The sequence below is a fragment of the Ranitomeya variabilis genome, chromosome 5, assembly GCF_051348905.1.
Source record: "Ranitomeya variabilis isolate aRanVar5 chromosome 5, aRanVar5.hap1, whole genome shotgun sequence".
NCBI classification, from domain to species: domain Eukaryota; kingdom Metazoa; phylum Chordata; class Amphibia; order Anura; family Dendrobatidae; genus Ranitomeya; species Ranitomeya variabilis.
The window spans coordinates 225,244,873-225,258,696 of record NC_135236.1 but is presented as its reverse complement, the minus strand read 5'-3'; the positions used below and the strand labels follow the sequence as shown (position 1 = coordinate 225,258,696).

Genomic DNA, 13,824 nt, shown 5'->3' with positions numbered 1-13,824 from the left:
ATCTGGGCATCATGAATCGTGGTATGTGTTAAAGGGGGGGGGGGGGGGGGACTTTCGCCCGGGGCTCTCAAAAACCTGGAGCCGGTCCTGCTTGGAGTAGCCTATTAACCCGATACTCTCCATATATTGTAACTTGTGAGTGTCATCACTATTGAATTGACACATATATAGAATCCAGTTTTATGACCACTCCTCAAATATAAGGTTGATGATGAGACAATTACACATTTGTAATACATATCTGTCATTCATGCATTTGCCTAACGTGGCACTTAATTCCTGGAAATGATAATGAATTGACAGCTATCTATTTCTTGACAGGTTCTTAATCATTATCCTTATTAATCATCGTGATCATTTAATGCTGTTTCATTCATAATTTGTTTGTGACTTAATTAGATGAAGAAAATCAAACAAAAGGAATATTTGACAATCCAAAACTAGAGCCAGCTTTCTTTCATAAAAATGACATGCTTTATTGAATCTTTATAAAAACATCAGTGGCTTAGTACAAAAAATGTATAAATGTAGATCAGGACCAAAATAAACCCGCACCTTTCCCAGCCAACACGTCCCTGATAGTATAATAAAGCCTCTCCTTTATGACTCTTGTTTTGGATTGTCGTATTGCCATGCACCGAGCAGAGGAGCGGATTGGCGTTTTAATTCCAAAAGTAAATATTTGTATATAGATTAGTCTTAAGTCCTTGTACTTGGCAGTTTGAAAATGTCATCTTACTTTTAATTGAAGAATTGGATAATTAGTCTCTAATTTTTTTTATTGTGCCAATAATTAATAGATTTGTAAAAGTGGACTAATATAATTATTATATTTGTAAAAGTGGACTACTAAAGTACACAGGAATTCCTGCTATTTTTCCAATAGATGTGCTTAGTCATAATAGCAAATTCAAATGTTCATGCATTTCGAGGCTTTTTCTCCAAATTCCCTGATCTTTAATGTTGTTCATTATAATATGTAAATAGTTGAGACCTGTTCCATGTTGATGGCTATTTGCTAAAGAGAAATAAGGGAAATCTTATTTGCCAATTTGTGCACTTAAAGAAGTACTCCTCCCATCAAGGTTTTTTTTATCCTCTTTATTGCAATCATGTTATATAGAACTGTGTACTTACAATTGCTAATTTTACCTTTCAACCCTGCTAATTCTTCTCTTGTCCATTAGGTCTATGACAGCACATGATTAAATACTGACCAGCTGAATCTATCTCTATGTAGAATCAGCAAGTTTATTTTCCCTGCATGAGTCAGAAGTCACTGCAAAAGTAACTGACTGGGTAGGAGGGAGCAGATGGGTCAAGAGTTGGAGGAGAATGATAAATGCAGGGACAAGAGACTTCCTGTTTCTACATAGAGCAGAGAAAAGAATTAGCTGGGTAGAAAAGGCAAAATGAGCAATTGTAAGTACAGAGTGTTATATAATTATGTATTAAGAGTGTAAAAACTTTGATGGGAGGAGGAGTGCTTCTTTAAGAAAAACTAAAAATACTAAGAATGTTACAGGTTTAAAATACATGTTAGCAGATGACGTTATCTTAACACAACTGTTAAATTGTTACAAATTTGCTCTCTCAGATACGCTATTCTCACCAAAGAAACCTGGCCTTCCTGGCGAGGAGACGAGAAGAAAGGGGTCCTCCACTTACTGCATTCTGTTAATATGGACGCTGACCAGTTTCAGCTTGGAAAAACCAAAATCTTTATCAAAGCTCCAGAGTCGGTGAGTACTTAGTATTACAGCTATAATGTGTGTGCGTGGGTTTCCTCCAGGTACTCTGGTTTCCTCCCACACTCCAAGGGAATTTAGATTGTGAGTCCCAGTGGAGACCATGATGATGGTAACTGTAGAGCGCTGTGGAATATGTTGGTGCTATATAAGCAAGGATAACGAATAATATTGTAGGTGACTAAAGGTAAAATATTTTTCCAAAATGAACAATGGTAGATGCACACGCTGCAGAAATGTTTACATCTGAAAATAAGCTCCAAATCTGAATGTGGTTATTAGATTGACCTGCCCTAATTTGGAATTACCCATTTTGTTCTATTTCTAGGTTTTTTTTTCTTTCATTTTATTGGGATTTTTTTGTTAATCCGTATTGAATACATTATTCATATTTTAAAGAGGAATTATTTTCGAACTACGTTTGTTAGAGGTGAATAGGAGACGCACAAACTTCTCCAATAAAATCTGCAACATATCGGTTATCTCTGATTTGTAAATCGTATCAGTTATTTCCTGCAAATGAAGAGTCATTCAAGTTCAGTGAAGTTTCCCAATACGATCGGAGCACTATAAAGGGCACTTTATCCAGCCTTTGCATGTACTTGGAGGTATGATCATTTATTAACAGTGGTCTGAGGCTGAATTTCTGAAGCTTTGGAGCATTCGCTGGTTTGTGGGCCCAGATGTTCCAGGATGAAGGAGCAGTTGTATTCCTTCTCCCCCTCGGAATACCCCTGCTTCTGCCATCAGTCACCTTACGTACAGTATGTAGTGTTGAGTGAGTCCTTTAACATGACAATGCCTCGTTAATCCAGTTACTGTGAGCAGCATGCTTTATCTCGTGTGCACCTCACCCTGGCCTGGACTCTGGGACATTTTCTTTCTTTCCTTATTAGTTTTTAGATATGATTGTTTTAGAAGATTGTGTCTTTCTTCATTAGTGTTGTTGAATAATAAATAAAGGTTATTGTTTGAAAAATGTTATATTTTCTCCTCACTTTCAATGACTAACAATGTATTGTGCAAGAGCAGATGGAATAGGCGAGTAGCACAGCGCTCATGTGCTAAGAACAGCATGTAGATCCCTGTTTGCTGAGAAAGATATGGTCAGTAGCAGACTTCTATGGAGGAAATTTCAGTGTTGGGTTAAAGGGGCTCTGTTGCCAGGTTTTTGCTACCCCATCTGAGAGCAATGTAATGTACTAGCAGAGATCCTGATTCCAGCGATGTGACACTTACTGGGCTGCTTGCTGTCATTTTGATAAAATCCCTCTTGTCTGCTGCAGACCCTCCACTTCTCTGATTGCTGAGCTGTGTGTAACCCCACCCACACCACTGATTGGCTGCTCTGTGTACACTGTGCAGAGACAGAAAGCTGCCAATCAGTGGTGGGGACGGAGTTACACAGCTCATGAATAGGGAGGACTACATGACAACCTGCAGCAAGTAGACCAGTCAGTGGCACAACTGTAATCAGGGTCTCTGTCTCTACATTATGCTGCTTTCCTATTAAATGGCTAAAACCTGGTGAAATATTCCTTTAATTGCCCTAAGCTAAGAAAAGTGAATATTTTTTTTTTTTTACCATTTAGTTCTTTTATGTAAGGTCTTTCAAGGCACACTGTATGATTGGCTGTCATGCTTTTCAAAAGTGGTCCACACAGTTGTTCCAGTGAAGCACCAAAAATCTTTGCTGATTTTATTTCTCCCGAATCAATGTATTAATACATGCATACCTCAGAGTAGCTCTCTTCTCCTATGAGCAGGACTCTCAACTACACAACAGCAGCGGCCCGTCTACTTCTCCCCCACGCAGCGGCCCGTCTACTTCTCCCCCACGCAGCGGCCCGTCTACTTCTCCCCCACGCAGCGGCCCCTCTACTTCTCCCCCACGCAGCGGCCCCGTCTACTTCTCCCCCACGCAGCGGCCCGTCTACTTCTCCCCCACGCAGCGGCCCATATGACTTGTGTTCCTGGAAGACATTCTTGAAACCACAATTTTTGTGGACATCTTACAGCAGGGAAACGTTTAAATATTGAGCAATGCATTTTCTCCTTTCCTGTCTAATTACAGTTGTAATGGAATATAATATAATTTCTATTCTATTTGTTTGGGCTAACCCACCACTAAAGATCTCGCTGAGCTGACATGTACAGCAAATCTCTGTCCTGTGCCTTTGAAATCTTGTCCAACTCTCTTGTGCAGATTGAATCACGAGTTTTTAGTAATTGTGGCTGTTGCCTGATTGTGGTGGTTACTGATCGCTGACACATCTACACCTGAATAAATAGGACGTGGTATATGGAAAATAGCAGAAAAAATGTGCACATTACCACAACTATTTGTAGACCGTCTTCCTCATAAAATAGTTCAGTATGGAGCCATTAGGCTTATTGGTGGATATTCACTACCAGCATTTTTACTGTACAACATTGACTTCATAATATTATTCCTGGGTTACAGATGAATAGAAAAAGCAATATACCGTATGTAATAAGTGGATGGGATGGTTTTTATCTGCAGTCTACATACAGTTCGGGAGAAATTCCAGGATCTTTATTGAAAAGAATAATAAAAGGCCACAAGTCCAGTAACCGGAAATTACAGGCAAATGATTCAGACTGCTGTCTGTAATTGCTTATACACTTATGAATTAGTGAGCATCTAATGTCATATCCTGCAGGAGACATGAGTGAATCTGACCAATCTCATCAAAAGAAGGTCATGGCAGATAAATTACAGATTAAAAAAAAAATGTTCCTGTGCTGAGATAATCTTATAAATGTGCCCCTGCTGTGTACTGTGTAATGGCTGTGTCTGACTCTACAGGAACATGGTCTGATCATACCACAGCTACTGGGTGGGGGAGAAGCCAGAGTATACAGACAGGCAGGGTCGGACTGGCCAACCGGAGGATTCTCCGGTGGGCCAAAGCAGTGACACCTGCTGGCATACTGGCCAGCAGCCAGTGGGCAGCTGCTATGGGGGCCCCTGGTGCCAGCGGAGCAGCCGCTGGTGACAGGAAGAAGAAGCCCATGTCCCCGCTGCTAAAGGGAAATGAATATTCACTGCTCCCCACGCCCCCATGGGCATGGAGAGGGGTGAATATTAATTTCACTATAGAAGTGGGCAGTGTTTGCTGCAGTCTGCACAGTGAACAAAAGTCATGTGTGCCAGCACTGCATACTGACTGCTCTCCCCTAGCAGTGACATAGTCATCAGGACACATGAGCGCTGTGTTACTTACAAATCCTGAGCTGATCATGTCATCTGTTATCAGTGACGCCCGCACTGCTCTCTAACTAACTGACTGTGGGAGGAGCAGCGAGCAGGACGTCCTCCCAGCGTGACGTCACCACTTCTGGCTCCAGCGCTCAGAGCTACTCAGAGCAGTGTGCAAGTCACTGATAACAGCTGACATGTTTGGCTGCTGCAGCCTGCGGCTCAGGATTTGTAAGTAAGGCTGCTTTCACACTATCGTCGGTACGGGGCGGTCGCCATGCGTCGGCCTGACTTGCCAACGCACATTGTGAAAGAAATGCACAATGGGGGCAGCGGATGCAGTCTTTCAACGCATCCGCTGCCCCATTGTAATGTCCGGGGCTGAGTTCCGGCCGCGCATGCGCGGTCGAAAATGGCGGACGCGACGCACAAAAAGTTACATGGAACGTTTTTTTTTTGTGCCGACGGTCCGCCAAAACACGACTCATCCGTCGCACGACGGATGCAACGTGTGGCAATCCGTCGCAATGCATTGCTAATGAAAGTCTATGAGAAAAAAACGCATCCTGCAAAGTTGCCCGCAGGATGCGTTTTTTCTCCAAACGATGCATTACGACGTCCATCACACAACGCGCGCTCCCCTCCCCTACAGTGTAAGCAGCAGAGGGAGATAGAGGGCTCCCTGCTACACCTGCAAAGGTTGAACAAGGGCCCCCTGCCATCCTAAAATTAAGTGTAAATGGGGGCCTTTAGTCTGCACTCCCTCCTTCTATATCACCCCTGACGTCAACCCCTTGCCCCTGACTGCATCCCCTCCTCCTGTATCATCCCTGACTGCACCCCCTCCTCCTGTATCATCCCTGACTGCACCCCCTCCTCCTGTATCATCCCTGACTGCACCCCCTCCTCCTGTATCACCCCTGACTGCACCCCCTCCTCCTGTATCATCCCTGACTGCACCCCCTCCTCCTGTATCATCCCTGACTGCACCCCCTCCTCCTGTATCATCCCTGACTGCACCCCCTCCTCCTGTATCACCCCTGACTGCACCCCCTCCTCCTGTATCATCCCTGACTGCACCCCCTCCTCCTGTATCACCCCTGACTGCACCCCCTCCTCCTGTATCACCCCTGACTGCACCCCCTCCTGTATCACTCCTGACTGCACCCCCTCCTCCTGTATCACCCCTGACTGCACCCCCTCCTCCTGTATCATCCCTGACTGCACCCCCTCCTCCTGTATCATCCCTGACTGCACCCCCTCCTCCTGTATCATCCCTGACTGCACCCCCTCCTCCTGTATCATCCCTGACTGCACCCCCTCCTCCTGTATCACCCCTGACTGCACCCCCTCCTCCTGTATCATCCCTGACTGCACCCCCTCCTCCTGTATCATCCCTGACTGCACCCCCTCCTCCTGTATCACCCCTGACTGCACCCCCTCCTCCTGTATCACCCCTGACTGCACCCCCTCCTCCTGTATCACCCCTGACTGCACCCCCTCCTCCTGTATCACCCCTGACTGCACCCCCTCCTCCTGTATCACCCCTGACTGCACCCCCTCCTCCTGTATCACCCCTGACTGCACCCCCTCCTGTATCACTCCTGACTGCACCCCCTCCTCCTGTATCACCCCTGACTGCACCCCCTCCTCCTGTATCATCCCTGACTGCACCCCCTCCTCCTGTATCATCCCTGACTGCACCCCCTCCTCCTGTATCATCCCTGACTGCACCCCCTCCTCCTGTATCACCCCTGACTGCACCCCCTCCTCCTGTATCACCCCTGACTGCACCCCCTCCTCCTGTATCACTCCTGACTGCACCCCCTCCTCCTGTATCACTCCTGACTGCACCCCCTCCTCCTGTATCACCCCTGACTGCACCCCCTCCTCCTGTATCACCCCTGACTGCACCCCCTCCTCCTGTATCACCCCTGACTGCACCCCCTCCTCCTGTATCATCCCTGACTGCACCCCCTCCTCCTGTATCACCCCTGACTGCACCCCCTCCTGTATCACCCCTGACTGCACCCCCTCCTCCTGTATCACCCCTGACTGCACCCCCTCCTCCTGTATCACCCCTGACTGCACCCCCTCCTCCTGTATCATCCTGATTGAGCCTTTCCCTCTGTATTACCTCCGACTGCACCACCTCCCCTGGTATCACCCCTGAGTGACTGTCCCTTCCCCCCCCGTATCACCCCTGACTGAGCCCCTGTCCCCCTGCATTACCCAAAAGAAGAAAATGTCCATCTTCACCGAATCCGTGAAAAAGTTTTCTTTATTCACAAACTTAAGCATGGAGGATGCAAACTTCAGCACAAACCATATGGGTACGAACCTCAACGCGTTTCTGGAGACTAAGCTCCCTTAGTCTTGATTAAGTGATTTAGGACTCCTACCACTATAACAGGGGACATTCACATAATGTATTTTCTGCAGAACTCAAACAGCAAATTAACAGCGGAAATATCCACACATACATTGTGCAGATATTGCTGCGTTTACTATGTAATGTCGCACCTTTACCACTGACCTGATCCTTTGTATCGCAAAGGATGAAATCTGTGGTGAATGTTAAATCTGCATCGGCCAATTCCCGCCGTGGATTTTCCCACGAGTATAGATAAGATGTCATAAAACCCCCTCCACTGCACTGGTGCTATAACACATTGGCCTAGTGGTTAATAAACACCAGGGGACATTTATCATTTAGTTTGAACCAAAATGTGGGCGCCAACCCCTGCTCTATCATTAAGATGTGTACTCCCTTATGTTATGCCCTGATATTAGCGTGTTATATTGCACAATTGGTGGTCTTGTATTTATTTCTATGTGGCTACATAGTGGGCCCCAAGAATGATTGTTCTCTGGTGGGCCCAAGGTGCTCCAGTCTGACACTGCAGCCAGGACAGCATGGGATCATGACTGATTCTTTTTGTGAGGCAACAATATTTCACTTCCTGTTCTTAAGCAATGTTTTACTTGAAAAAATCAGCTGTGATCTTGTGCTGTAATGTCCATATACATTCTTCCTCCCCTGCCCAGTAGCTGTGAGATAAGACCATGTCTCTGTACAGTCAGACACGGCCATTACACAGTACACAGCAGAGGCACGTTTATAAGATTATCTCAGCACAGGGACATTTTATTTAAAATGCATCCAATTGTGGAACATGTTGTTGTTCCAAGGTCTATTGATTAAAATGTTGATTAAAATTGCATCTGTTTGTGGGGAAAACCCCTTTAAGACAAAAAACATTTGTTCAAACACTTTTTTTTTTTTTTTTTTTTTTTTAAGCTTCTTGTTTATACACGGCCATGAATTATTTTCCTTTGCTATATCTTTTTTTTTTTTTTTTTTTTATTGCACTTGAGGGCCTTTTAATCCTGTTACTGGTAAATGTTTGCAAATGCTTGTATGGTGTTAAGTGAAAAACCCTTTTCATACAATCGTCAACACCTTGTCTGGTTTGTGTTCAGTACAGGACAGCATTTTTTGCGTCGGCCCATAACTGTGTGTGTGATGAAGTCTGGCTGTGACCGTTCAGCCCCCTTGTCTTGTGTTTATCACCTGTGACCAAATTGCCTTGAGCTGCTCTAGTACCTCAAGATTGGTTAGAATGATCGTATCTTGTGATGGTTCAATTTTAAGTCGGTGTTACACCTAATTATTATTCTCGCTTGGCTAGACACTGACCGACTATATGCTTCACGCTATGCCATGATGGACTGTGCAACAGAGATTAGAATGAGTATGACGGGAAGAAGACAGCCTAACAATATAAATGTGTTCAGTTTTTCTTGCGTCTAAAGTAGATCTTGAAAATATTCATGACATCTGTGGCCTAACTCAAAACCGCCAATGAATTTCAGACACTATATTTAGCTTAAAAAATCTCCAGCTTCGAACATGGCAGGGAGGAATGCTGCGCTGAATACCATTTCCTTTTCTTTTTTTCAATAGGCTTTGATGTCCAGATTGTACAATAGAGAAGTATACTGACCATGTTTCTATGATGGAATTAAACTGAATCATTTCCACTTTGTTGGTGTCACTTGTGTAAACTACCGGTATATAGCTGAAAGCATTGGGACACACAATGAATTCAGTATAAAATCCAGCCCCAAGCCATTCAGTCGGTCTGTGCAAACATTTGGGAAATAATGGGTCTTTAAAAAAAAAAGAAAAAAAAAAAACTCACGGAATTCGAGTGTGGTCCGGTAATAGGGCGACTACATTGTTACAAGTTAGTTTGTGAAATTTCTTCTCTCCTAATTATTCCACAATCAACCGTGATATTAAAGAAACGTGGGAGCGTTCAGGAAGCTCCGCAGTTTAGCCATGGCAGGCCACCCGGTGGAAACGTGTTCTGTGACAGATGACCTGCCCTCCTTTATCTGGTAGTCAGCGTTTGGGGAATGCCAGGAGAACTGTGCCTACCTATGCTTTTGTTTTTTTTTCTTGCCCAGGTGTAGGACTTTTAATTTCTCCCTGTTGAAAACAATTCTGTTATTTCCTACCCACAGTTCTAGTTTTAGATCTTTTTGAATCCTCTCTTCTCTAGTATTTGCTATCCCTCCTCGCTTTGTGTCATCAGCAAATGTATTCGGTTTACTCTCAATTCCTTCATCTAAATCATTAATAAAGATTAGAGTTGAGCGAATTTGTTTGGGTTCCCTCTTATTTGGCAAGCTATAGTGCTTGCCGAATAAGCTGCAGAAGGAACCCGGCTTCCTGGAGCGCTCCGGCTGATAAGTTGTTGCTTTGTCCTTTCCATACTTTGGTCATTTTTTCTATAGGATGGTATGAAATACTTGTAGATCATAGGAAGCTAAATAAAATGACATCTTTATCTGCAATCCAATGTCTTATTCAAGAAAAATCCAATTTTGTTTATAGGGTAAATGAGCTGTTCCAGGCTGTGGGCCAGACACTGATCTGCATGAGAATCTGCCCCCAGAGCTTCTTTTACATGAAAGGGGCCATTACCTGTATGAGACAAGTAATGTCTGCTCTCCTGATCTCACTGCTGAGCTGTGTGATTATAACTGACATATTTGCAGGTTCCTCTCAGCTTCCATCTTACAGGCAGACAAGATTGCAATATTGTGTTGATTACATATCCTACACTGAAAACACCTCCTTTTATTTAAAAAATAAGCTCTGGAGGCAGATTCTCATGCAGATCAGTGTCCAGCACATAGCCTTGAACAGTTATTTACATATAGTAAAAACAAGGACATCTCTGAATTTAAACATCAGATCACAGATATCAAGGTATCATTTTATTCAGCTTCCGATGACCTGCATGCCCATATAGACTGCTTAGGAGCATTTATCCTACTGACAGATTTCCTTTAAGCCCTTATTGCAAATTGACGTAAATCTGTCAGCACTGGGGTCCACGTATGGGGATGTGGAGGCTGCACTCTTGTCACACGTGGTAGATGCTGGCTATGTTACATAACCAACATGTGTCTCAAACAGCAGTGAGGGAGGCTGACCTCCAGACGCTGCTGTTAACCATTTAAATGCTGCTATCAATCTGTCAGCTGCTTTTAAATGAAGTTGTTGCCAGTGAGATGACCGACTTGTTACTACAGCAGGCGCATCCATGGCCTGCTAAAGGTCCAGCTTGTTGCCGTATAGTACTCCTTTGGAGCAGAGCGGGAGACTGTGATGTACACCATGCTGCAATACTATGATATTGCAGTATATGGAATAAGTGATAACATGAGTGCAGATTCAAGTCTCCTAACAGGACTAAAAAAATAGTTAAAAAAAATGTAAGGGAACCCCTGTCCCCAATGCGGAGCCAGTGACTGTCAGGGCTGGGGGCATGGTTACAGCGGTGACTGTACAAGCGTTGGCGCCGCCGTCATGACTGAAACCCGGAAGTTCTTCCCCCCCCCCCCCCCCCCCCCCCAACAGCATTCAGGTAAGTGCGGATGCAGGGCAGGTTAGTAACACTATTCACCTGCCAATTGACCATATCTGCAGGTTATTGGTGGTTTTCTGGTGAGCAGTTTCCTTTTAAGTGTGTAAAAGTTCACGTCATCCCCTTTTCCACTGTTTTTCTTTACCTATTTGGTATCCCTAAGTTCGTAAAAATAGTCTACCAAAATCTAAAATGAACTCATATTATAAACTCCGTAAAGAGAAAAATAATCAAAATCCCAGAGTTGTGGTTTTTCGGTCAGCCCTCCTCACTAATGCAGGGACAGGGGTTGAATGGTAGAGTTGGAAGGGACCTCCTGGGTCATCTGGTCCAACCCCCTGCTCAAAGCCGGATTCACTAAATCATCCCAGACAGGTGTCTGTCCAGCCTCTGTTTGAAAACTTCCATTGAAGGAGAACTCGCCACCTCTTGTGGCAGCCTGTTCCACTCATTGATCACCCTAACTGTCCAAAAATTGTTTTTTCTAATATCTAATCTGTCTCCTCCCATTCAGTTTCATCCCATTTGCTTTTAGTCTATCCTTGTGCAAATGAGAATAAAGATGATCCTTCTACAATGTGACAGCCCTTGAGATATTTGTAGACCGCTATTAAGTCTCCTCTCAGTCTTCTTTTTTGCATGCTAAACATTCCTAAATTCTGTAACCGTTCCTCATAGGACATGGTTTGCAGACCAGTCAGTGCAGTCCCCATTCTGGTCGCTCTTCTCTGAACTTGCTACAGTTTGTTGATGTCTTTTTTAAAATGTGGTGCCCAGAACTGGACACAGTATTCCAAATGAGGTCTGACCAAAGAGGAGTAGAGGATAATAATGACGTTGTGTGATCTAGACTGTATGCTTCTGTTAATACATCCCAGAATTGAATTTGCCTTTTTTGCTGCTGCATCACACTGTTGACTCATGTTCAGTTTATGATCTATTAGTTTACCCAAGTCTTTTTCACATGTGCTGTTGCTTAGCCCTACAGTATATTTTTGGTGCATTGGTATTGGGGCATCTTATAGGTTGCCATAAAGTCCTGCAGCTTAGAATCAAGCATGTATGTGAAAGTGTGAAAGTATAGCTAATTCTTACATTTTAATATAATTTTTTTCTGCCATAGCTATTTCTCTTGGAAGAAATGCGTGAGCGGAAGTATGATGGCTATGCTCGAACAATACAGAAAGCCTGGAGGAAATATGTTGCCAGGAAGAAGTATGTTGAGATGCGAGAACAAGGTATGATTATTAGATCTAAATTATATTCATGACGGCTAAAATGGAACACAAGGTGTGAACAATATTGTAAATTCATATGGAAATGTTACAAAACTGAGGCAGGCAGACTGAAGCATAATGGCCCAATTGACTAAAATGGTGTCTGTCTGGTTTCCAATTGGTATGTTTTTTTAAATGTTACAAAAATCTCTTTATGGAGCACTTTCGTTCTGTTCACCTATCGGAAACCAGGCAGATCCCATTAGTCAAGGGGGACCACCTGCTTCAGTTTGCATCTGTTTTGTAACAATTTGTGGAAAACTGACCTGTTTATAAAACCAAGCAGAGAAACTGAACTCAACACAGTTTAAACTATTACTTTCTGTGTAGCTACAAAGAGAACTTAAAGGGGTTGTCCAGGCTTGGGAAAAGGTACTGCTGAATTGTGACAGTGTGGCATGCATGCTATCACGATACCAGGGAATGGAGGGGGTGAAGGGGTGTTCCTGTGACCGTACAGTGGGGGTAATAAGTATTTGATCCCTTGCTGATTTTGTAAGATTGGCCACTGTCAAAGATATGAACAGCATATAATTTTAAGGCTAGGTTAATTTTAACGTTGTGATTTTCTGGATTTTATTTTTGATATTCCATCTCTCATTGTATAAATTATATAAATTTATTAGCATTTTGCAGTGTGAAGTATTTGAACCCTCTGGCAAACAAGACTTAATACTTGGTGGCAAATCCCTTGTTGGGAAGCACAAGTCAGACTTTTTTGTAGTTGATGATGAGGTTTGCACACAAGTCAGGAGGAATTTTGGTCCACTCCTCTTTGCAGATTATCTCTAAATCATTAAGATTTTGAGGCTGTCGCTTGGCAACTCGGAGCTTCAACTCCCTCCATAAGTTTTCTATGGGACTAAGGTCTAGAGACTGGCTAGGCCACTCCATGACCTTAATGTGCTTCTTTTTCAGCCACTCCTTTGTTGCCTTGCCTATATGTTTTAGGTCATTGTCTTGCCGGAAGACCCAGCCACGACCCATTTTGAATGTCCTGGCGGATTAAAGGAGGTTTTGACTCAGGATTTTACAGTACATGGCTCCATCCATTCTCCCATTGATGCGGTGTAGTAGTCCTATTCCCTTAGCCGAGAAACACCCCCAAAACATAATGTTTCCACCTCCATGCTTGACAGTGGGGACAGTGTTCTTTGGGTCATAGGCAGCATTTCTCTTCCTCCAAACACAACGAGTTGAGTTAATGCCAGAGACGTCAGTTTGTCTCATTTGATAACAGCACCTTCTCCCAGTCACTCACAGGATCATCCAGGTGTTCACTGGCAAACTTCAGACGGGCCTGCACATGTGCCTTCTTGAGCAGGGCGACCTTGAGGGCACTGCAGGATTTTAAACCTTAAGGCTACTTTCACACTAGCGTCGTTTGCAATGCGTCGTTCAGGAGAAAAAACGCATCCTGCAAAGTTGTCTGCAGGATGCGTTTTTTTTCCCCACAGATTAACATTACCGACGTATTGCCACACGTCGCAACCGTCGTGCGACGGTTGCGTCGTGTTTTGGCGGACTGTCGGCACAAAAAGTTACATGTAACTTTTTTTGCGCGTCGTGTCTGCTATTTTCGACCGCGCATCCACAGCCGAAACTCTGCCCCCTCCTCCCCGGACCTTACAATG

General features: G+C 44.0%; 1 protein-coding gene across 1 annotated transcript in view; it reads left to right on the top strand.

The window, feature by feature from the left end:
- The window catches only part of MYO1E (myosin IE), a 189,285-nt gene that overhangs the window by 134,964 nt on the left and 40,497 nt on the right, over positions 1 to 13,824 (top strand). The window contains exons 19-20 of the mRNA XM_077263863.1: positions 1,598 to 1,742; positions 12,037 to 12,151. Of these exons, the coding sequence (XP_077119978.1) occupies positions 1,598 to 1,742; positions 12,037 to 12,151 (260 nt within the window). The remainder of the gene's footprint in view (positions 1 to 1,597; positions 1,743 to 12,036; positions 12,152 to 13,824) is intronic.